Raw genomic sequence first — 25,959 nt, forward strand, 5'->3', positions numbered from 1 at the left:
CTGTATTGATGTGTTTTGATACAAATTCCTAAATTACTGTTCAGACAGGTTGCAACAATTTACCTGCCCTCCCCCTTCTGCCCATTTCCCCACATCTCTGTCAGCAGTATTATTATTGCTTCTGATCTGTTGGGTGGAAAAAAAATAGTATCTTGTTTTATTTTGAATTTCTCTAATTACTAGTGATACTGTTCTTCTTAAAAATTCTGTATTTTTTTAGCCATTTTTATTTGGCTTAAAGATAAGAGCAGGGCGGGAGATCAAAGGGGACAACTTATCCTTCAGAAAGCCACAGAAAGGCTTGAGTAGAAAGAACAGGTGAGAGTAGAAAAGGAAAACAAAAGCAAAAAACATAAAAAGCCCGTTTTGGCAGCTGGTATAGGAGATAGTTTGAGACTGATACTTGATTAACAGATGCCCCGGGGTCCAAACCGGCAGGAAGGCCAAGCCCCTTACCCTCAGCAACAGCATGGATGCCTGTTCTCTTCTCCTCTCAAAGTCCCACAGGGCTCCTTTCCCAAGACTTCCACTATTGGCAGGCCTAGGGGGGCTTGGGAGCCAGAGGGGTCTCACCTTCTCCCACTGTCCCCTGTCACAAGCTCCATAGGGAGAGGAGGAACCTCTCATCCCATGGCAGGGAGGGGAGCTCTTGGACAAACTGAAATGCACACGTTCTGACCCGTGGGGAGGAGTTGACAGTCATGATCCCCACACGACCGTGGTTCATTTAGGAGCATTTTGAAGTGAGTGAGCTTCGGAGGCTGCCTTGGGGATGTCACCACCACTGACAACACTCTCATGTGCTTGGAGCTACATGCAGATCTTTGGAAACGGACTCTTACCAAGTTGGAGATCGCCTGGATATTTGGTTACATGGGACTTGGAAAAGCTCACAGGAAATATGGCAGAGTGGGAAGTTGGCAACTGGCCCTGTGTGGGAAGGATTGGTAAATCCAGACACAAAGCCAGCCATACATTCTCCCTCGGATGTCCTTGGCTTCATCTTGGCTGGTGGCAGACAAAGAAGATCATTGTAAGCAGGGCTGCCTGTAGCGGAATCATGAATGGACAGAGGAGATGGTCAGGGGTCCCTTCTCCAGTGCAGCTCTCATTCTCTTTGCCCCAGATGCCTTGTCTTCCCCTGCTGGATGCTGCTGTGAAGGAAGGGACCATCTGACAATTGTTTTCCTTGGGGTAGACTTAAGCATGTTACCCTATTTTTTTTGTTCAAGGGAAGTCAAATTCCCACTCAGAGTTAAAACTCTAATGGGGCATTCAGGCTATGTGACTTGCAAGGAAGACTGTGGGAAGAGGTTTGGGAACTGGGTCACCCTCCCTACTGCCTTGCAGGCTATCTCTGATGGTGAGAGATCAGTTCCCATGGAAGTGCCCAGTCTGTCTTTGGCACTCGTTAAGAGAACTTTGGGACCGTAAATAAGAAGCCTTAACTCCCACACACTGAACTCTATATGATTTCCTGTTCTTAGCAGAGAAGAGTGTGACAATTGATTACCAGAGCAGTGAATAAATATTCACAGCTGATTATTAACTTGGCCAACTTTATGCAAAACTGAACTGGCTGTAGGCAAATAAGGAGCTGGAACTGTGGTTGGTGTTTACATGAAAAGATGTTCTGCAGATGAACTCTGCTCTTGTTTGAATGTCATGGTTCAGAAAGCAGCGAGTTTAAACCCATATGCTGGGCTGGGGAGAGGGCTTGCAAACACCTGCAGCCTATTTACCAGGCCTCCTTTCCTTCTAGGAGATAGATAGGCCACACATTAGGCTATTTGCCCTCTATCCCATACCTCTTGCCCTATTTCTTCTTTTTATATTGAAATATTAAGTTACATTATGCTGGAATTAACAAACAAACAAACACCTTTCTTTTTGAGAGAGCCACTCTTAGAAGTGGCTTCCTAAACATCGTGTTTAAAGAATTCTGAGGCCATGTCAGGGTTAAGAGAGGAATGGCAAAGTGATGTAGAGTGACGCCATAGTGGCAGTGGGTGGTTAGAGTGCCCACCCCATACCTGGAGTGTCACCTTTGTAATGACTGCCTGGCATTCTTTGGCATTTTGGACCTCCAGTATCACGGAGATACAAATTGTGGCTCCTAAATCACTCACCGGGTTGTAGACTTCTATTGTACTTAGATTTATCATTTAATGGATAAATCATATTTACTGCGCCTGCTATATTGTCCCCAGGAAAGATTAACTTCCTCTTTGAGAGCCCGAATACTTGTTAAACTAACCGTTGCCCACAATTTTGAGTGGGGATCGAAAATGATTGTCAGTAGTCACATGTGTCAGCCACAGGGGGTGTCTATTTAGGAGCAGGATGGACAGGCTTGAACAATTGGCCAACCAAGCAAGGCTTTGGGGCAAAGCTGCACAGAGGTCTTTTCTTTCCCGCCTGGCGATGATGTAAGGACACATTTCAGGCTTTGTGCATTTTGGAATTTTCCTGCTAAAAATCTTTGGACCCGGACTGGGAGTTGCTGAATGCCAGACAAGATCCCTGTTTTGAGCCATGAAGATTCAGCCTATGGCAGAGGATTGTTTAAGGGAAAGCTCGTGGATTTGGGGATCCAGGTGAGGGCTGTAGGAAAGTAGAAGCACTTCTCTTTCAGGTTCAAGGCAAGCAGGACCTTCTGTTCTGGGTTTGTTTGATTCTCACAGGCTTGTTTAATAATAAAGTTGTGATCTTATCAAGTATTTCCAAAAAAAAAAAAAACAAAACCTTGAGTGTACAGGCTCTTTTTAGCAGACCCTTTTGAATAGAGATAAAAGTGAGGTAATCCTGTTAGGCCAGCCAGAGACCCTGAAGTGACAACAATCAGATGGCATGCCCCTAAGTATACCTACCCATGATGCCCTTCCTGCCACCGACAGTGGATTTTTTTACGTTTCCATAGGGACCCTGCACTCTGTTGCTATGGAGTCCGACTTGGTTCAGAGGAACCTACCAGTAAATGCAGGGAAAGGCCCTTTGTCCACAAACTGCAACAAGCAGAAATGCCAATTTTCCCACACATCTACTGGAACTTAAACTTATGTTTTCTGGTTTGGGTTGTTGGACTCTGCTAGTAATGAAGATAGGATCTAATAAATAATGCAGGAAACCTTTGTCGTTTCACTGATTGCCAACGCTTGCTTGCTACTTAAAATTTTATATATAGAAGCTATGAGTTTAATTAAAAAATCCTCTATGAATTCAAGATAGTCCCAGTTTAATCAGATGGAAATAAGGTCTGCTGCCTGTTTTTTTTTTTTTTTTTCTTGCTAAAGCAAGTCTGACTATAGAGCGCCATGAAGACTGGACAAAGAGAAACAATGAGGAATCCTGCTTTATCTCTGGAAAGTGAGTTCCTGAAATTGCAGTCTTTGTAGGACAGGTAGAATTTTTACAGGTTTAATAATTTATGCAGTATCTTTGCAAGAACAGATAATAGCTAATATAAAAGCCCAGAACTGAGAAGCAATTTTTATTGTACTACGGTTCAATCTTTTTAGGGCAAAGTAATTTAAAAATAATGGGAAGAAACACATTTTGATCTGAATGAACCACCACAAAGCATTGACATGACCAGGTGGTGACAGACTTGCTTGTTTTCAGCCTGGGACAGCGACTGCCAGCATTTTTTACAGATAATCTGGTGGTAAACGTAGGGCATCCATCTGGGCCACACACAGAGATGCCAAGGGGAGTGAGAGGCTGATGTGCTGGTAGAATCAATGCTACATTGACCCTGGTTTTTTCTCAGCTGTAGCTTCATCCTAAGTTCCAGAACTATATTTTTTTTCCTTGATAAATAATTCTAAAATAAGCCCTGGGGAAAATCAGCTAGAATGCCTAGAGAGTGAAAAGAAGTCTTCTTTTTTAGGTCACAGAGGGCAGCATCATCTGGAGGTAGGCTTCCTTGAAAGCCCAGCTGGATACATTGCAGTGGAAAAGGCAGTTACAGCTAGTTTAAAGATATGGTAGTCAAACTAATGACTGTTTAAGCTTAAAAACAATAACTAAGTTAGTTTATTGCTTAGCATGGAACTAAGGGACTTAAAAGGAAATGTACCCCACCTCCCTGCCCCCGCCCCAAGAAACCTGTTTGTTGATCCCAGGAGGATCATAGCTTTCCAGAAAGTTGGATCCTGGGCATTGCCTGTAGTTTCTTGTCCCTGGCATGAGCTATGGGATACTCATCCTGCAGGGTTCACTGTTGTATTATTCAGTTAGGCTGTAAAGTGCCACGTTCTGGATCCAGTTCTTAGAGATTACTTTTGCCTGTTAAAGGCTCCCAGAATGCCTGCAGTAAAGGAGTGTCTTAAATTTATTTGACCATGAAATTTTTTCCCTCCTCCCTCCACCTTTTCTCCTTAGAGTCTGATGAAACAGCTAGTTTCATCAGAATCTACTTATTTGCAAAACATTGCTTTAAGGGATTTAGTTTTCTTTTCTATAAACTTAGAAATAAAAAATTTACATTTGACTAGAGATTCTTTCTTTGGGTCTTTAATTTCCTCTAAGGACAATCATCTGTTTTAACAACCCAAGAGAGGGAAGATGGTAGTTAAGTCTTGAGAGGATATAACAGACACTTCCTTACCTTTGCTGTGGCAGGGAGGGAGACCCTGATGGGAACAGTGTCAGCTGGACCGCTCTTCCAAATTTTGAACTATTACCAATAGAAGTATTTCATGGCCAATTGTTCAAAGTAAAGTTGTCAATATGTATGGTATAAAGTGGCTCTTGATGTGAAATTTAGAATAGCTATATAAATAACAGATTTGGCAAGGTCAAACACTAAAAATCAAGGTAAAAGGACAGTTAAGTTTAAAATATGACCTTGGAAGAACTTGAGGGCCCTTTATCACATGTTCTTTCAGGAACTTCCCTGATATTTTTTTTTGTAAATAGTTGTAAATGAGTCTGTGTTTCAGTTTTCCCATTAGCAGCTGGATGATCTGACATATAATCATGTTTTAGATGTTTTCTTTTTTTTGAAACAGTCTCTTGCTATGTTGCCCAGGCTGACTTTGAACTCCCAGGTTCAAACAGTCTTCCTGCCTCAACCCTTTGAATAGCTGGGACTGTCAGTGCACACCATCATGCCCATCTTATGATGTAGGATCATGTTTTGTTTGGTCCATACAATGTCTTATATTTTAACACATTTTACCATAAAACTTAGAACTTTCATCTTCCAACTTTCATCAGGCCACTTGGACACTGTCTTTGATGTTCCCATGTGACACTAGACAGGAGACTGAGGACAACTCAGCTTGCTGATAAGCAAGCTCTGTGAGTTTTCCTGGGCCTCACTGATGTATGTACTCCCCTGATTCATCCAACCCTCTGGCTCCTGAAGGCACTTGAGTTTATATTCTCTGGATTTTGGTAGGGCATCCGAGTAGCAAAAACACTGAAGCCTGCTTTTGCTCTTCTTTCTGAAGAAATTCTATAGCTTAACTAATACATTTGGCTCAAACTTTCTATACTGAAAAGCACATGTTTTGGATGAGGGCAATAATATTAGCTGTAATTATTAAGTATTGAGCCTTGGGCAAGAAGACTCCATTTATTCTCAAACTGGTGTAGACATGAAAGGAGAGTGGAAAGAATATGAGACGTCCACAAGGAAATGTTCAAAGTCCACCATAGGGGAGACAGGAAGGTGAGGAGACTGAGTGGGAAAGTGGTAGCTCCAGCTGTGACCTCACTTACCTCTTAGCTCTCTCTAATGCTGACCTTTTTTTTTTCTTAATTATCATGTGATTCAGATGTATTGGGCAAAGTGTCTGGAGACAAGTTCCAGCAAGACCAAGTAGGCCAGACCAGGGGAAATACCATGTGGCAGCAAACATGCTGTGGGAAAGGGTATTTCTGAAAGAATTTCGTGCCTGCACAGAGAGTGGTCAGACCAAGAGAAATGCCACTCTAAAATCAGAAGTGCCTGGTATGGCACTTCCTGTAGGATTCTGATGCATTTCTTACAGACAGAACAGGCCAAGTAGGAGATAATTTGTCTCAAATGTAAGCCCTTTCATTCTGGTGTCTTTTCTAAACTGTATGTGGATGATTTTTAAATCTTTCTCAGATTGAATTGATTTACAGTTGTATCATCCGACCTGTTGTAGGCTGAGTTGTTAGTAATTTCTACTAAGCAAACTAGAGCCTATTTCAGTACTTGTCACCATTTTGAAACTGTGGTTCATTAGGATCATGTTACTTATGTTTCTTAAATCTGATTCAATTCAGAGACCCAGTGTGAGAGTCGTGGCCAAAATAGATAATGCCTATGTCAGTGTGGAATTAGACAAAAACTCTTTCCATTTTCAAATAAATGAATAGGATTATGTGCTCCACAGATGGTATTTCAATCCCTTGTGCAGGATCCATTACAAGTCTATTTCAACACAAACTTTTTTTTTTTCCCCAGTACAAGTCATTTAGTTTGTAGAGGAAAAGGTTGGTAGAAATTCACATTGTGATTTTTTTTAATGTATTAGCATTTACCCAAACATATTTCTTGAGAGAGTTTCAAGTCAATGCTTCATAGGCTTTTGAAGAGTCCCCACACCCTCAACCGTGGGCTCTTACTGAAACTGCAATGTGTGCAGCGTTTTAATGTTAGCTTAGGGTCCCCCCTCCCTGACAATTTTCCTATATTGGGAGAGCTCTTTGCTCCTCTCTGGAAGTTCTATTCACACTCTAGGTAGTTAAAAACAACAAACAAACAGTTTCATTGAGATAAAATTTACACAAAATAAAGTGCTCATATTGAAGTGTACAATTTGGGTAAGTATTGACATACATATACAACTGTGAAGCTCTCAATCATGGTACTGAGCCCGCTCATCACATAACAAATGTTTCCTCGCAACCTCTTTGTAATTCCCCTGTCTCCTCCTCTCTTTTCTATCTACCATAGGCAACCATGGATCTGCTTTCTGTCATTCTAGATTATTGTGTATGTTCTAAAGCTTTATATAAATTAAATAATACAGTATGTTCTATTTTGTGCCTGGTCTCTTTCATTCAGAATGGTCACCTTGAGATTCATCCGTACTGTCCTGAGCATCATTAGTTCATTCCTTTTTATCACCAAGTAGTTTGCTATCATGGATATATCACAATTTATTTATCCTTTCATATTGTTATGCACATCTTGAGCAGATCCTGGAGATTGAACCTTGGGGCACTTTACTACTAAGCTACATCTGTAGCCTTTTAATTATTATTGCTTTTCAAAAAATTCGAGGTAAGGTCTTGCTTAGTTGCTAAGTTGCTGAGGCTGACCTCAAACTTTCGATCCCCCTGCCTCATCCTCCAGAGTTACTGTGATTACAGGTGTGTACCACTGCACCAAACTTGCATATTTGGATAGTTTCTAGTTTTTGATAATTATAGAAGAGCTGTTTTGAAAATTTAAGTTCAAGTTTTTGCATGGACATATGTTTTCATTTCTCTTGAGTGATACCTGGGATGGAATGGCTGAATCACTTGGTGTCTGTACACAGGTGTTCAGAGCTGCTTTATTTATGACAGCCAAAATCTAGAGACAACCCAAATGTCTATCAGTTTTTTAAGAAACTGACAAACTTTTCCAAAGTGGTCGTTCATCTACATTTTCACTAGTCATATGTAATGAGTCCAAGTTTTTCTGCATCCTTCCCAGCACTCGATACACAATCTTTTTAATTGCTATCATTCAATACATGTCTATTAATGTCTTGCTGTGGTTTTATATTGAACCATTGTAGTGACTAATGGTGTTGAACATCTTTTCATGAGCTTTACTTATCCTTATTGTGTCTTCTTTAGTGAAAGGTCAAATCCTGTGCCCATTTATTTGTTGTTCTGTTAACAGAACTTTTTAAAAAATTATCTGTTTATTTTTTTCTTAATTGTTCTTTATATATTCTGGACGCAAGTTCTGTATCAGATATGTATTTTTTTTAAAGAGAGAGAGAGAGAGAGAGAGAGAGAGAGAGAGAGAGAGAGAGGAAGAGAGAGAGAGAGAATTATAATATTTATTTTTTAGTTTTTCGGCGGACACAACATCTTTGTTTGTATGTGGTGCTGAGGATTGAACCCAGGCTGCATGCATGCCAGGCGAGCGCGCTACTGCTTGAGCCACATCCCCAGCCCCAGATATGTATTTTTGAAAATACTTTTTCCAGTTTGTCACTAGTCTGTTCATTCATTTAGTGGTGTTTTTTGAAGGGCAGAAGTCCTTTAATTTTGATTAATAAATTTATTAGTTTGTTCTTTTGCACATTGTGTTTTGTTGCTATATGTAAGAATTCTTTGCCCAAATCAAGATCACAAAGGTTTTCTATTCTAGTTTCTTTAAGAGATTTTAAAAAATCCCATTTTCATTTAGATCTATAATTCACTTTGAGTTAATTTTTGTATGTATTATAAGATTGTGTATTCAAGTTATTTGTACATGGATATTAAATTTTCCCAGCATTGTTGAAAAGACTTCTTTTTTCCCTGAATTGCCTCTGCGCCTTTGTCAAAAGTAATTGTCTAAATTTGTGTGGACTTATTTCTGGATTATCTATTTTGTTCCATTGATTTATTTGTCTGTTTTTATATCAACATTACACTGTCTTGATAATTTTAGCTTTGTAACAAATCTTTAACTCTGGTGATGTTAGTCCTTCAATTTTGTTTTTTGTTTTTCCTTTTCTGTAGTGACTTTTTTACTTCATATTCATATTTATATAGGAATTTTAAAATCAGCTTGTCAGTTTCTAAAAAAATGTTTCTGGAATTTTGATTGGTATCATATTGAATCTATAGATCTATTTGGAAAAGAATTGACATCTTAATAATATCAAGTCATCTGACTAGTAAGCAAGGTCTACCTCACTATTTAATATGCATATTCTGCTGTTTGGTGGAGTGGTCTGTAAATATCAAATAGGTCAAGTTGTTTGATAGTTTTGTTTTATTCTTTAATTTTTCACAGCACTCTTGTTAGTTTTTAGTGTGTGGATCTTTCACATCTTTGGTTAGATTTATCCCTAAGCATTGCACATATTTGATATTATTATGAATTGCTTTTAAAAGTTCATTTTTTGATGATTTATTACTAGCATAAAGAATGTAGGTTTTTATATATTGATTTTTTATCTGCAACCTTATTAAAATTTTCTTGTTATTCCTAGTACTTTTTTTGTGGATTCCATCAGATTTTTTTTAATAAACACAGATATTTACAAAGTCTGTAAATTAAGACAGTTTTACTTCTTCCTTCTTAATGTGACTAACATTTATTTACTTTTCTTGCCTTATTATACTTGCTGAGCCCTTCAGGCTAGTTTCAAATACTATAAGAGCAGACTTTTTTTTTTTTCCTTTTTCTTCTAATCTTAGGGGAAAGCATTCATTCTCTTACCCCTGAGTATAATATTAGTAGCAGTCTTTTTGTATTTGTCCTTTGTCAGGTTGAGGAAACTCCTTTCTGTTCATATTTGCAGAGAATTTTCATATTTGTTTGTAGTTTTCTTTTACCATAAATGCCTTTGTTTTGTCTAGTTGAGAAATATTCCCTTTTCTACAATTTTCTAAAAGAAGTTTTGTAGAATGGGTGTTGTTTCCTTTTTAATATTTGGTAAAATTCACCATTAAATCCATCTGGAACTTGGGTTTTCTTTATGGGAAGATTTTTAACTATATTTTAAGTATTTCAAAATATGTAAATCTATTCATATTATTTATTTCCACTATAATAAGCTTTGTAGTTTCTTCACTTCATCTGGGTTATCAAATGTATTGGTATAAAATTATTAATGACATCCCTTTATTTTATTTTTAATATCTGCAGATTTATAATAATGTCACTTCTCTCATTTCTGATACTGGTATTATTTGTATTTTCTCCTGATATGTCTCTCTGAAAGCTGACCCATTTTACTCATAAGTATAAGATTTCGTTTATTAATTTTTCTTTTGCCTCTATTTTTTTTATTTCATTGCTTTCTTCTGTGATTTGTATTATTTTCTTTCTCATAAGGAAAGAAACCCCTCCTTTGGGTTTAGTTTGTTCTTTGTTTTCTAGTTTCTTAAGATAGAGGCTGCAATAATTAATTTGATAACTTTCTTCTTTTGTGATGTAGGCATTTAGTCCCACAAGCTGCTTCAATAGCATTTCACAAATTTTGACATGTAATTTCATATTCATTCACTTTAAGATATGTTTTAACTTCTTTTTTTATTTCTTCAATGACTTATGAGTTACTTAGGAGCTTGTTGTTTAGTTTTTAAGTATTTAAGGGATTTCTCAGATGTCTGTTATTGATTTCTAGATTACATTGTGATCAGTATTTTTATGCCTTAATTTAAAAAATATTTATTATTGCTTTATTTCTCAGAATATGATATAACCATGTAAATGTTATATATGCACTTGAATATGTATTTTTCTGCCATTGGGTGAAGTGATAGTTATGTGAAAACCTAATATATCTTCTGATTTTCTGTCTAGTTGTTCCATCAATTATTGGGACTAGTGATTCAAGTTTCCCAGTTTAATTTTGTCTATTTCTAATTGAAGTTTCCAAAACTATGTTATTAAATGGACAAATGTTTAGGATTATTACCCTATTTTGATGAGTTAAACATTTTATAATTATAAAGTGACTTGCATTCTCTCTGATAATAGTCTTTATTCTAAAATCTTCTTTGATGTTAACTACTCCAGCTTTTTTGATTAGTGTAGTATGATACATCTTTTAAAATCATTTTACATTTAACTTGTTTATGTTTTTATATCTAAAGTGTACTTCTTATAAGTAGCATATCTTGAAACTTGCTTTTTAAAAAAATCCAATATGGTAATCTCTTGTCTTTTAAATGAGAAATTTAGACCATTTACAATTAAAGTGATTATTGATGTAATTAAGTTTATTTTCTGCTTGTCCCATCAGTATTTTTTCCTCATTTTCCTTTTTTATGGCTTCTTTTTAAGTTGAATATTATTTATGATTTGATTCTATCTTTTTGTTGATTTATTAGCTATAACTCAGTTTTGTTGTTTCTGTCATTGTTTTAGGGTTTGTAGTGTCCATATTTAATTCTTCTCACATTGTAATTTGAGTCAAATGGTGTTCAGGGAAAAGATAGGATATATATATCTAATGGTAGGATTTTAATTTTTTTCACATTTTTCGTCCATCCCACTTAGATTTAGGTTTTGACACCTTTACTGCAAAGGTCTGGTAGAAATTCTGAATGCTTATATCTTCTCAGACAGATGGGTCTTCAATTTATTCTTTTAGTATAGTTGCTTATTTAGTTTAGTAATGGACTCAACTGAAAGATCTCCCAAAACAGTAGTGTATTAGGAATTATGTTTGGCTGCAAGAAATAGACATCTGAAACAGAAATCTCTACATACTAGGGTTTATTATCCTCATATAAGGAGAAGTCTGGAAGTGGTTTATGACATTCATCCATGGAAGGAATTTAGAGTAAAGAGTTCCATGGTTCTCTTGCCCCGTTTTAAAGGGTCATCTGATGGATTTTGAATTCAGCCATTTGTCCATTTATCAGGCATCAGAAAGGAGGAAAAGTAGGGGACCTGGAATTACCAACTGAATCTTTTTACCCTGCACCATTTTCCACATGGACACTTCAGTCTAGAAAGAGAGCCAAGAAATGTAGTTCATTGCTGGTCACATGGCCATCACTGGTAAAAGTGGGATTCTGTTAATAAGGATAGAGGGAACATTGGATGAAGAATTAGCAATGTCTACCAAAGATACTGTTAATATTAGTCCTTTGCACTTGTTCTTAAGAGACATAGAAGCCTTTTAAGGAATGGACAGAAAAGGGATTTTAGATATAGATTTTTTTTTCATTACTTTTACTATATGTAAACTTCTAGGATCCTAGTGTTCTCTTGCTCTCTCCATGACTGATTATTCATCTATGTACAATCAGCCACTAGTGGCTGAGAGGTAAGAGCCCATGACCCCAAGCGATGTTATGCAACTTTGGAAGGGTACAAGGAGGATGAAGTGTGAAGCAGTTGTCATAGGCCACTCTTCCTTGAAACTTTGTTATAAAGGTATCAACTTCCTCAGCTCAGATGTTCTCTCTTTTATGAGATTCTCCTTGATCTCACCCCAGCTATAATTAATTATTCCCCTCCCTCAAATCCCATAGTATTTTTATGACAATTTAAAAAATATATAATTGACACATCTTGTATCTGAACAATTTATATCATTTAATGGATTCTCATGTATTCACAGAGTTGTACAATCATTGCATGAAACATTTTCATCATATAAAACAAATGTATCCATCAGCTATCACTCCACATTTAATAAGCCCTAGATAACCAACTAATATATTTTCTGTTTATATGGAGTTGCCTGTTCAGCCATTTCATACCGATGGAATCATTCACTGTATTCCCACATTATTTTGCTCATATCTCTGTTATTACCCCTGCATCATGCATTGTGTTTGTTGGATTTGGTGATCCTGCTTTTGATTTCCTCTGCAGACTAAGAGTTTCTAATCTGCCATCTTTGTATCCACAGCAGAGCTTAGCAATGTGCCTGGTACGTCAGTAAATGTTAAGCAGAAGAAAAAGAATCCCCATCCCTTTTTACAAATACAATAGTGTAGTCTATAATATTATGTTTGAAAATATGAAAACAGATGACTCCTGTCTGTGCTGAACCTTATAGTACCAATGAAATTATGTAAAGACTTTGCATATAATTGACCTCTGACAGAAGTGTGAGGGCATGAAGTTTACCTTGGAAGTCCACTTTCTTTGCTTTCTCACTTTTCTTCCTTTGAATCTTCTGACTCTTGGTTCCTAGCCTTGTGGTACACCTGTCTTAGTAGCTGGTCCAACACACCTTCTACCATCTTTTTACCCATGCTCCCCTCCCACTACCATTAAAACCATCATAATGTTTTGGACTCCCCAAAATTAGAGATCCAGGTTTAATCCTACTTCTTTTTTAAACCCTAGCTACAAATATTGATGAAATTATTCACTTTCCCTGAAAAATACAAGGATGGTATTCAGTAAAGTTACTTTTAATTCTAAAAATTTATGTTCTTTTATAGCAACTCATTGAATAAATTCAAAAAATAAGATTTGTGACTCATCCTCTTTATTCAGAAAAGATAGATTAGCTGGAAGGTTGTGTCTATTAGATAGTGACTTTCAGGAGATACTTTAACCTTAGAAACATTTTCCAAATTAATGTAAATGGATTTATTACATTATATCCTTTAGGACAATGGCTTGTATTTTCTTTAGAGATATAATTGGGTTTTAAAGGAGTTTTTTATTCTGCTCACTCTTCCTTTCACATATATTCCATTCCTAGGTGTAAATCCAAAGAAAAATATATGTGGTGAGGAAAAAACAATTGACTATAGTTAATGGCTTTCGGTATTAAAGCCAAGTATTTACAAGTGAAACAATGAGGTTCGTGGCATTGGTAATGGGATTTAGATGGATTTAGGAACTAAGGCTGAAACAGGAGCCTAATTAGAGAAGATTCCAGGGTCATCATGTCAGTCCTCACCTGTCCACCAAGCAGACAGACTGTCCACAGCTTTCACTTCAAAGACATGGCCTGCTCTTCTCATTAGTGCCTGTTGTCTCCCAGTTCTTGAGGGAGAGGAGACCTTTGCCTCCTGCAGTTTGATGTGTCTACAGCACAGTACTAAGTGTGGGCGGAGATTCAGCTTCCAGCTTCTATCTGGCCTCAAAAAACAAACAAACAAAAAGTCACCAAAAATTTATTATAAAATATTTAGTGATTTTCTTAAAGAGAGATAGGATAAAATAAATTATATTGGATAGAACATCTTTAAAATATTTAAAAGAAAGGACATGGATAAGGAATCTCTCAGGCATGAAAAAAAAAAAAAAACACACACACACAATTATGAGGGTCCTTTGTACCTGTGCTTGAGAGCCAAGCTTTGAACATTTGCTAAAGTGGACCTCTGTTTCCTTTGTTCCTTTCTAGTTCCCTTTGGTATGTCACAGGATTTTGTGTCTGAAGCTTGTTTTGATTTTCCATGTGGATTCTGTTGGAAGCTCAGCACTTAAGCTTGGCATCTAAAGCTGAATAAGGAAAGATGAGCTTGGGGTAGGATCTAACTCTGCTGAGTCCCAAGGGGGTTAGTGTTATCACATATTTCACAGTGTTTCTGTAGCTTGGTGAGTTGGGACATCAGAGAACATACAGTTCCATGGCTCTCTTCTTTCTTGCTTCCCTTTTCTTCTGACCATTGTGTGAGGACTTGGTAATAGCTTAGAAATGGCAGAAGAAGAGAATGGGGCAGAGATGGCACTTGAATGACAGAGTCTAATGCTGCATGAAGTTACTATATCACAGAAGTAGAATTTTGTGTTCATTTCTTTTAGAGTGGGTCCCAACAATCTTTCCCATCATTAAGGCCATTATTTGACTACAGGACTCGATTTTTAAAGGTGATTCCATTGACTTGAGCTGTAATTGAGAAAAAGGAAATCACTAGGAAAGCAGATTCTCCCTTCCAATTCCTAAGTAACTTTCAGGAAATTTCTTTTCTGTTCATGACCTACCCACATTGTGTTCCAGATTTTGCCCAAATGCTAGCCCAGGTTTTCATAAAAATAACCCAGGTTTTTTTTTTTATAAAAATAATCCATATTTTAAAAATACCATCATTTTTTTTCATTTATTGTACATGACTGGATTTTAAATTCCTTTCATAAAAACACAAAGTTTGCACTTACCAGGAACACAAGAACATTTGTATAATTATCCAATAATCTAAAAGCATTCCAAAGCAGGTCTATTTAATTCTGTATATGAAAATATACTTACTGTCCTTTTTCAGAATTAAAACAATAAGAACAACAAAAGAAAACAATGGCTTGAGATCCAAGAATATGCAATTCTGGTTCCTAACTCTCTAGAACATAGGCTTAATTTATATACATTTATTTGCCCATTTTAATAAATGTTATCTTGATGTTGGAGCAAAAGTACTAGGCCTTCTTGCTCAATCTTCCTTAATAATTCTTACCCCGCTCCTTTCAACCCAATCTTACCTTTCACATGGTGCAGGGGAAATCATTTGGGGTCACCCTGAGGTTAAGACCGAACCCAACTACAACTGAAGTCAAATTTTAATCTGTAGCCTCTATGATAACTGTGTAGATCAAAGAAATAGTTTGTGGAGAGAGAAAGATGAGTGGTAGAAAATGAAAAAGAGGGTAAATAAAGAAAAAATGGAAAAAAAAAGGGAAAGCAGAAATTGAGACCAGTCTATAGAATATTCTGAACATCTTCCTTTCATAGCCAGCCCCAACACATATGAAACCTAGGTGGTTCCTATCAGATCCAGCTTCATGGGAACCCAGAGATTTTCAGATTTTCAAGTGCTAGAATTATTTTTTTTGGTGATATGGAATCTTGTATGGATTTCCAAGATATAAACACAAATAAAGGAAAATTTTACCAATATGAATTTACCTTAGAGATTAACTTTATAATATTCCCTTAGTAAAAATTAATTAGAGAGGACTACACTATTATATTAAACAGACACAAAGATTTGAACTTTGAAGATTTGGATGGCACTTTGAAGATTTGGATGCCATATTCTTATAGGCACATAACAAAATTTAATTAATCTCATTCCCCAGTACTTCCCCTGTTCCTCCCCTCTTCCCACTCCCACCCACTTGCTCTGTTCTAGTGACCTCCCTTCTGTTGTTGTCATTTAGAGCATTATAATTATACATGTGTGTATACACATGCATACACACACGCACACATGTGCATGATCTGTTGTGTCATATTTGTACATGGACATAGCATAGTTTGGCAAATTTCATTCCCCAGTACTTTTCTATGCCCACCTCTCTTCCTCCCTCTTTCCTCTACTCTATTGGTTTCCCTTCTATTATCCCGAGACCTTGCTCCCCTTTTTTTCATTACTTTTTTCCCCTGTTTCTCTCTCTAGCTTCTGTACGTGACAGGAAGCATTCAACCCTTGATTTTCTGAGTCTGGCTTATTTCACTTAGCTTGATGTTCTTCAGTTTGTATGGCATTTTTTTTTTTTTAAATCAGCCACCACATCCAATTTCTGTTTGGTTTAAAGGTAATCTAAATTATTTTTCTATAGATCTCTTCATGTCAAAGATCAAGATTTTAGAAGTGACCATCATTTTGGATCATTATATATATACATTATATGTATACTATATATATACACACACATTATATATGTATACTACATATTCACTAGTGGATAAAATGTATAAAACAATATTTCATGACATGAAAATATTTTTCGTATTTTATTGAATAGAAAATCATTTTGAAAGCTTTTTTACTTTTATTTTTTATGAGGAGAAAAATATATAGGGAAAACAATTCCTAAGGATTCTACAACCATGAGAATGTTACTAGTTTGTGGAACTGAGATGAGGTCTATTTTACTTATTGGTATTTTATGTTTGGGCAGGAAACCTATTCTACTTTTGTAATAAGAATATATTAATGAGACACATCTAGAGCACCAGGGTGTCTTATCCCACCCTTAAATAAAATTTTGAACTACCTGAATCCCAAACTCTTCCAAGTTGCCCTCACAATTGCTCATCTACTTAGATATTTTGGATGGTGTCTAAACAATGTGAGAGGAACAAGGTGGAAGATAATGTCAGTGTTCACTGAGAGTATTTTGATCCCTTTCCTGTCATTCAGCTGAATTCTGCTTTTGGAAAGTAGTCTTCAGACCATTTACTCGTGTTTGCAGTGGTGTCCCCTTGTCTCCAAGTGCTGGGTCATGGCTGAGACAGTCACTTATAGAAGAGAATTGAGATTTAATATTTTCTGAAGACCCAGATGACATTTGTCAAGTATTTTCCTTAACAGATAAAGACTTTGCAATTCTGCCATGTCAGAGTTGTGAACAGGGTCTTCACAAAGAAAGGTGACTTGTTTGTGGTGAATGCTTTGTGGAGGCAATCACCTCTTGGTCTGCTGTGCTGCTGTGGTCCTGGTGTTTTGCTTTTTGGTTTGTTTCTCCACATACTCTCCTCCCCAAACAGGATACATTTGGTGGTCTTTTATAAATTTTCTTTTTTTTTTAAAAAGTGGATTAGGCAATTTCCCTTGAAACTTCTTTCCTAATTTAGCATGAAGTAGAATTAAGCAAGTAGAACTGGAGGAATTTATTTGGAGATATCAAAATAAGAAGGGAAATTGTTTAGTTGTACCAGTGGACTGTAAGAGGACTGAGGAATGGATTGAAGAAAATTATCAAGCATGCATGTTGTTTTTAAGTGACACTTGAGCCTAGGATGTGCAACAGCTGTGTTGTTGGCTTTTTTTTTTTCTTGTGCCAACTTTCTTTATTTGATTGATTTTCTCTCTGACAGCTCACTGTGCTGATAAATGTGTCCATGGGCGCTGCATTGCTCCAAACACCTGTCAGTGCGAGCCTGGCTGGGGTGGGACCAACTGCTCCAGTGGTAAGTTTCCACCTGCTGTTGTCTGTCTTGGGGATGTTTTTGCTGTATGAGCCCCTTGTCTGCAGATTACCCAGAGCTACAGTTTCCCTCTTCATCCCAAACAGAGCATGGTGTAGATTCCAAATCCAATTCATTCAAATGAGTTCCTTTTAAACATGTTCATGTATTACATACAGAACTGTTGTTAATTAGGTATAAAGAAAAGTATGTATAAAGGAGATTTTAACGATCTGATACTCATATTTTCATGAGTATTAGTGTGTTTTCTAGAGTAGGTCCAAAATTTATATTCTTTACTTTAAGGCAGTTGGATAATACTCTTAACTTTTGTTTTTAACTTGGTTTATCTAAGATGCTTTCTTAGTGATTAAAATTTATCACCCATTGGTTTTAACTTAGAAGTTAAAGTTTGTAATAGTAATATATCAATTTGTCTTTGAATTTTGAGATGGAAATAATGAGCGTATGTCCAGTTAATTTGGGGGAGATAAATTTGTAATATATGAAAATTCGAGAATGTTTTGATACTTGCTAAATGAAATCATAACATAGTGTACAATGTGTCTTCATTATGCTGGAGTTGTAACTCTAAAATGATATGGGCAGGCTATATCTAAAATCCTATATTCATTGTTGTGCAGATTAAATAATGGAATGTCATGGAATACAGTTGTTTTTCTAAATTTCATAGTTAAAATTTAAGTCTTCTGGCTAACTCATTCTGCCCACTTAATTGTGTCCACTTCCTGCTCTTCCTTTTTGGCCTTGAAAAATGTAAGAGGAAATTGAAGTGCAACTAAGCTGTAGTACACAGAACATTACATATATAAAAAGGAAATAATAGTTTTTTAAAATTAGCATGTTCCTGTGATAGCACAAATTTTTCTTCATTGCTACTAAATGATTTTCTGAGATTAGTCTGAAAGGACTTTAAGCTCTCCAGATAAACTGGTTTTAAGAATTTTAGTTGCTTACTGTGGAGTATGGGAATCTACTCTTGACCTTGTTGGGCCTGCTGGTTTTGAACTTGTGATCTCTTGGCTTTCTCTGAAGCAGCATCTCCAGGGGAAGCCCTTGTGCTGCCTGTGCACAGAACTCTTGGTGTGAAAGAGCCCTGCTATTGTACAGGGAGTGTGTGTGTGTGTGTGTGTGTGTGTGTGTCTTTCTGCTCCTGACAGGCATCTCAATTCCAGTGGGTAACTGTCTTGCAGGGCTTTGTTTTGCTTCTGTTGGGAAGCAGGAGGAGAGTGGGCATTTTGTTCACATGCCATTGAGGCAGAATGTTTGGGATGTGGGATTTGGCTCATGTCCATCTTTCTGGCCGACTGACCTCAAATGCAATATTGCTTTCATTAACTTTTCCAACTTAAAAATCAGTCGAGCCCAGACGTTTTAGAGAAAAATAACATTATTATAAACCAGTGGGAAAGGAGAGAGTGGATGTATTCTATCTTTGAAAAGTGAGGTTTGCTACTACTTCCAGGGCAAAGAATGCTGTGGAATAATTTCAGTTCTACTCATACTTTGCTAAAAACTGTAGCCTACCTCAAGCTAATAGATCAGACTGAATAGTGTTTGTGTGCAAAACAAAAGCCTACATTGGTTTTGGACTATAGAACTGATTTGGGCCCTCTAGTTAAAAAAAAAAATCATTGCTTTGTTTTAGAGTTTACTGACTTTTGAATGAAGACTCCAGAACTCTGAGAACATATGCTCTTTCAGTACTGGAAAATGGTAATTAATACTACTTGTAATGCATTCTCTACAACTAGTGTTTTGAGTTTATAATGAACAAAAGCATAAATAAGCATTAACAGATGTCTAAAGTCTTTAAAGATGTTCAGAGAAAAATCATTTCTAACACCTTTCTTAAGCACAAGAAAGTGCTATACTGGGTGTTGTTACCTGGATTTTGTTACTTGGATTGTCTGTGGCAGTTACCCCTATCTCAAAAACTGTGCTGAGTTGTTTACTCTTGGCCAGGTAACTCTGGAAACAAAATGTATGTTCTAGTCATCTATTATATATCAGAATTAAAACTGCCTAATTTCCAATGATTCTATTTCCATTTTTTCCTTCTCTATGGTTACTCCTCTGCATAACTTTGATGATGTATGTTAGATTCATAAAATGACTGCTTTTATAATTAGATGGACTCTTGATACCTGGTAAGGTTCAATCAGGAGACAGAAACCACAGTCATTTTTTTTTTGAGTAAAGTTTTTATTTTGAAACAATTTTAGATTTACAGAATTGTTGCAAAGATAGTACAGAAAGTTTCTGTATCTCCATATCCAATGTCCTCTATCGTTAACTTCTTAAATTACCATCAGTTTATAAAAATCGAGAAACTGACATTAGCACATTGGTAGTAAATAAGTTCCAGAAGTTGTTGGGATCTCATCAGTTTTTCCACAAATGTCCTCTTTCTGTTCCAGATTCTGACCCAGAGCCCCATGCCATGTTCACATCTCCCCAGTATCCTCTCTCTGTGACCGTTTCTCAATCTTCCCTTGTTTTTCATGGCCTTGATAGTGTGGAGGAGGACTGCACAGGACCCCAGTCTGTGCTTGTCTGGTATTTTTCATGATGAGGGTGATGAATTTTGAAAAGAACAGTGCAGAGGGCTGGGGATGTGGCTCAAGCGGTAGCATGCTTACCTGGCATGCATGCGGCCCAGGTTCGATCCTTAGCACTACATACAAACAAAGATGTTGTGTCCACCGAAAACTAAAAAATAAATATTAAAAAACTCTCTCTCTCAAAAAAAAAAAAAAAAAGAAAAGAAAACAGTGCAGAGTTGAAATGTCTTTCTCATCACATGAAATCAGGAGAGTCACAGGAGATTCACCCATGATGCCATCACCTGGTTAGTCTTCACTGCTTGATGAAGTTGTGACGGCCAGATTTCTCCATCTAAACATAGAATTTTCCCCCTTTCCTATGCTATTCTGTGAAAGCAAGCCACATAATCTATCCATTTATTGAGGAAGGAGCATCTACATATAGTGTTTGGAATTCTTTTTTAAAAAAAGACATGTTTCTTTTCCTTCATTTACTTAATAATTTATATCAGTTTGGACTCATGTACATTGGGTTATATGACAATATCACATTATTTATTTTGTTGTTTGAATAGTTTCAGCCTTGGCCGTTGTGTCCTTTGGACATGCCTGTTCTTGTGAATTTGAGCACTGCATTTCTTTCTGTTACTATAAGATACTCCAAGCCCCTGGTGTATTTTTTCCTGTCTTAGCCTTGGAATGGGCCATTTCTGAAAGAAGCCCTGGTTCTTTCTATTGGAGAATGGTATTTGCAAACCAAGATCTGGGTGCTGGGTGTGCCCGTTGCTATTAGGACGCACAGGGAATTGAAAAGAGAAAGTTTGATAAAAAGAATTATTAACTGTGGTTGTAATGATGAGGGATTGAATGATGAGGTAGATTGAGCTATAAAGCTCAGAAATAGTAGATATAAGGAATAGTCATTACCCTTACAGTGTAGATGGATTGTCCAGAAAGGAAGTCCCAGAGATATGTGGGCTAGACCTCACTGGAAAGGGCACAGCCACAGCTCACTGGCAGGGAGGTTGCTGTGGTACTGCTCTAACAGAACTTGCTGGAAATCTGTCCTAAAGGATACCCGAGAAAGCTCTTCATGGAGTGGTATCTCACCAGAAGAACTCTGTTTAAAAAAAAGGCAGGGGGATAGGGAGGGCAGGTGTTGGCTGATGGTTGCTGCTGGCCAGTGCACTGCAGGATTGGGATGCTAAAGAAGCTGCCCATGCTTCAAGATCTTGGTGCTGGAGCAGCCCCTTGTGCTGCAGAAACAGAGCATTGTACAAGCTGTAGGTGCTGGGGAGCAGGTCCTAGATAAGCCTTTCATTGTACTTAGACTGCAGAGTTGGCTGCAGAACAAACACACTGGGACTAGAATAGACAACTCCTTATCTGCAGTGTCCCTCCTGCGCCCTCTACTGAAAATGCTTAACATTCAACTAGCAGGCAAAGAAAAAAAGATTTAAAGGGCCCATATACACTTTCGTAGAACAGGCAATGAAGGATAAATTTAGAGCTAGAAGGCAATAAATCGATAGCTGTTGCAGTCTGCACCCTTGGTTACTTGGCTCCTATGTGCATTATTCTATATCCACTTGAATTCCTACACACCAACAAAACAACTCTGCATTCCCACTTAATATGAAATAGTTATTCATTTTACAAGGTGTTTTTACTCTCTTGTCAGTATAAGGAAATGCAAATCCCAATAATTGCTGTATCCATTACTGGATACATTAATTTTTTCAAATCCAATCACAGTTTGACTGAATATTCTGTTTCCAAGATACTAAAGTTAACTTCCAACAATTTGTATATAAGATAAAATAAAAATGGAAAGAAAGAGAAAATAGAAAATAAAATAAATACATACATATAACAAGAAAATGGAAAAATATTAAAAGCTACTATATCCCTCCTCTCTGCAATCAGTAACAAGGCTATAAGTATGGTTTCTATGGCCTCCTTCTTCTGCTCTCCATTCAGTATTTCCCCTGTACTTAAGAAGAACCTTAGAAGCTGGAAGTTCTTTACCTGGTGGATTGGCTCAAACCTTCATCCAGAAAGGTTTGAGTTCCCACCTATCCTGCCTCTTTTGGGTTGTTGATGTTTTCTATTAACCTTTACTACTGAGTATGGAAGCATTAGGGGTACTCCCCAGGATCCCTGAGGTCCAGATGTGGTTCTCCAACCCAATCTCCCCTTGATAATCAGAATCACTCAGCCAGAAGAGTGACCTAGTTATTGACATTTAGAATCCCAAATGGTCAGATGACAATAAATTAATAACTATTACACTATTTTCCTTTCTAAAATACATGAAAGATTAAGAGATTGGAAAACATTTTCAAAGGTTTAGTTTTATAAAGATTTCCATTTGAGACTTTACCATGCCAATAAAAAAGATTTCTTACCTATGAGATAGTTGGTGTTCCTAGGTCTCAGTGTATTCTCTGTATAAAAAACCAGATGTGCCAGAGAGCTGTACAAAGTTTGCTCCCCTGGAATGAAATCATGATTTACTTGACTACAGTCAGACATATTGCCTCTTTTTAAATTTGATTAAAATGATTTTTTTGAAAAAGCACACACATATTTTTACTTTTATTGGCATCCTAATGTATACCCTCACCTATACGAATGAATGACATTCATCTATTTCACCTGTCTCTTTCTTCCCTCCCCTCTTTCCTCCTCTCTCTCTCTCTCTGTTTTTACCCCCATAAATCTATCTATCCAAGAATAAAACTCCATTCCTCTTCCTCCCTCACAGGATGATAAACAACTCCAGGAGCGCAGGGGCCGTGTGTTATTAATCTCTTTAGCCTCTATCATGCCTGGCATATGGTAGAGCACAGAAATGTTTGTTCCATTTAATTAGATTGATTTGAAGGGCATGATTCTGTACAATTCAGAGGTCATTCGTGTGTTCATTTTGTGAACTTCCATCGAGTGATTACTATGTTCAGAGTATCATGTTGGATGCTGGGGATGAAAGAGCAAATAAGGGATGGTTCCTGGTCTTACAGAGCTCATACCTAGGGAGAAAGGTAACAAAGTGTGACCAAGAGAATGGCTCCAGGTAAAGAGGTGGATAGGAGAAAAAGTACATGGAGTTGGATAATGAAGTGCGAGGTTTTGTGAGGCCATGAGAGCAAGAAGGGCTTAGTATAATGCTGGGGGATAAAAGCAGGTTGCTATGAGGTGGGAGGCTAAGAAAAGAGGATGATAAGGTGTAAAATACCTCTCCAGAAACTTCTCTGAGAATCCAAGAAGAGGGAGAAATAAAGAAGTAAATGTAAGAAGTAAATGTAAGGTCAAGAAAATATTTTTTTTTCTTTATTTGTGTTTTAAGATGAAAATGACTCAGACGATGAAAGGATGGTGAAAGAAAAGAAGGGGATACTGGTGACTCATTTTCGAGAGGGGGTCATTTAATAAGGGAACAGGGCTCCTGAGAAAATAGCTGGCAGATGAGTATGGATCCCTGCCATTGATGAAGGCATTAGCAAGGAGCACTTCCTGTCCCCAGAGAACAAGGATGGAAAGAGTGGCTGGAGTAGATGCAGATGGGTTCCTGGGTGTGTGGGGTGTGAAGGCAATGGAGAAGAGGACCTGAGGGAGTGTGTGGTCAATGACCTTTCTTCTCTTGGCAAACTGGCAGGAGAAGTCATCTGTTGACACCAAGGGTGTAGAAGTTGGGTCACATTGTTGATGACATTGCAAGTGGAAGTTCATCTTTACTGAACCTTTGGTGGTTGGTCAAGCATCATTGTAGGAGTACAAGAATCACCTCAGTTAATATTCACAACATACTATGAGATGGTTAGAATTATACTTCCTAGTTTACAGCTAATGAAATGGAGGGGAGGGTGTGCTGAAAAATTGACTTACCTGAGTTTATATATCTAGCAAATGGTAGAGCCAGACTCACATCTCATGCAGAACCACTAACTTTAACCACAGTGGCACACTGTATTCTGATTTGGAGAGGAGGATGAGTGAAAGCAACCAGAGTCAGCAACCACAAGAGGAATAAGAGCAGGAGGCAGGGGTGGACAACACGAGACAAGGATGAAAACCAACTAGCCGGTGTATTTCCCAAAATGTACAACCAGAAGAAAGAGAAGTTATACCCCATTTATGTATGATGTGTCAAAATGCATCCTACTGTCACGTATAACTAATTGTAACAAATAAAAAAATTTAAAAATCATAGCTAAAATAAAAAATAATAACAATGTCACATGTTTGTAAAGATGCAGAGAACTGTTTCTCATTGTTAAGGGGACATAAAATGATATAGTCATGCTGGAAAAAAAAATCAACCTTCTGAGAGACACTAGAGATGATGAACTAATACTAGCACCAATACGGAGTTCCCTGATTTATAATATTAAGAATGTTGAGCCAGACTATAACCACGATTTGTTTCAAGGAAGTGGTTTTATGTGTGACTTACTTTAATGGATATGTATATGTAATTCCTGAGACCTTTCTTTATTTGTTTTGGAAACCCTTTGGACCTTTTATATGAGTAGTAGTAACATATTTGTTTTCTTAACCTATATAATCCTATTTATAATGTTCTAAGTGTCTATAGAGAAATTTATTTCTCCTCTGGCTATAGGGCAGGAATGGGAGGAGTCCTAAATCCTCCAGCAGTCAACAGTCAGCAAATGGTTTTCAAATGCTTATTCCCCAGGCGTTTTGTTTTTGACATTAGTACCAAATAGAGGCAAAGATGGAAATTAATTTTGGTCTAGCAAATCCAAACTGGGTTTTTATTTGGCCACTGACAGCATTTCTGGTCCTTCTAAGTGGTGAAAATATGCCTCAGAGGCAAGACTATCTCCAGCTTTTTCAGGTGCAACATCAGGAACACTGATAACCTTTTGTATAAAGAAGGCATGCTGTGCATTGTGCAGTCAGTAATAAGACTTTGCCTGCAGGGTGTTAGGGTAAAGGAATCCATTTGAAATGTATTACAAGTCAGAAATTGTAAGGCACCAAGAGCTGACATTCCCTAGCAAGGTCTGCTGTATAGATCTAGTGCTTGGACACAATAGTGGGATCGATGTGGTCTGAGGAGAAAAGACCCTGGAAGTCATGTCCCCACAGCCACCCCTTAACATGCCCAATGCCCTGTCAGAATGACTTTAGAAATCAGCTTGATGGAGCAGTAAGAGTAGGAAATCATTTGGGTTCCCTGGTGTGGTGGGGAGGGGGCAGACACTGATGATAGGTTTGGAAGAATGGAGCTAAGAATGGTTCATCAGAACCACCCTGAAGGTAATTTCAATAATGGATTGTCCAGATAGTTTGAAAGTCATAGACGGAAAGCTCTGGCTTTGTCTTTCTACTACCTGGAGGGGCAGAGAAAGGCCCCACCCCATTCCTTCAACCCTATCTTGGCTGCCCTCCTTTCTGTGATATTTCTGTGCCTCTCTTCTCACATGCTTAAGAATGGGACATCATTGTGGATCTCTGTCTTCAGCAGGACACACCCATCATTAACTGGTACTTCTTTGTCCACAGGTGTTCTGCCAGGAGGTTCTCCAGACAGAAATGTTTTTTTTTTTTTTCTTTTTTCATTATTTCCAACCTCTGGTCATGGATATCCAAGCCCGATGAATTCATGTCTGGCTTATACTGCTTCTGGCAAGTGAAAATACTATAGACGTTTACATTACTCACGCTAGTGATTTTGTAGGCAGTGGCTGGACTGTCAAGCCATTTAACTCCACTCCACATCATTTATTGATTTGTTTTTAACTTTGTGCAATATTCATTTATCAGCACATCTTATTGGTTTAACTCTAAATTCTAACCAAATCTAATCCCTTCTCGCCATGTCTACTGCTGCCACT

At 37.4% G+C, this 25,959-nt stretch overlaps 1 protein-coding gene across 2 annotated transcripts in view; it reads left to right on the top strand.

Annotated features, from left to right (window-relative positions):
• The window catches only part of Megf10 (multiple EGF like domains 10), a 168,328-nt gene that overhangs the window by 67,098 nt on the left and 75,271 nt on the right, over positions 1 to 25,959 (top strand). For both annotated transcript variants that reach the window (XM_058584209.1, XM_058584208.1), the window contains exon 5: positions 17,439 to 17,531. In XM_058584209.1, the coding sequence (XP_058440192.1) occupies positions 17,439 to 17,531 (93 nt within the window). The remainder of the gene's footprint in view (positions 1 to 17,438; positions 17,532 to 25,959) is intronic.

Source organism: Marmota monax, unplaced genomic scaffold (genome assembly GCF_021218885.2).
Source record: "Marmota monax isolate L192 unplaced genomic scaffold, Marmota_monax_Labrador192_F-V1.1 WCK01_AAM20220418_F8-fsc00006, whole genome shotgun sequence".
In the NCBI taxonomy this organism is placed as follows: domain Eukaryota; kingdom Metazoa; phylum Chordata; class Mammalia; order Rodentia; family Sciuridae; genus Marmota; species Marmota monax.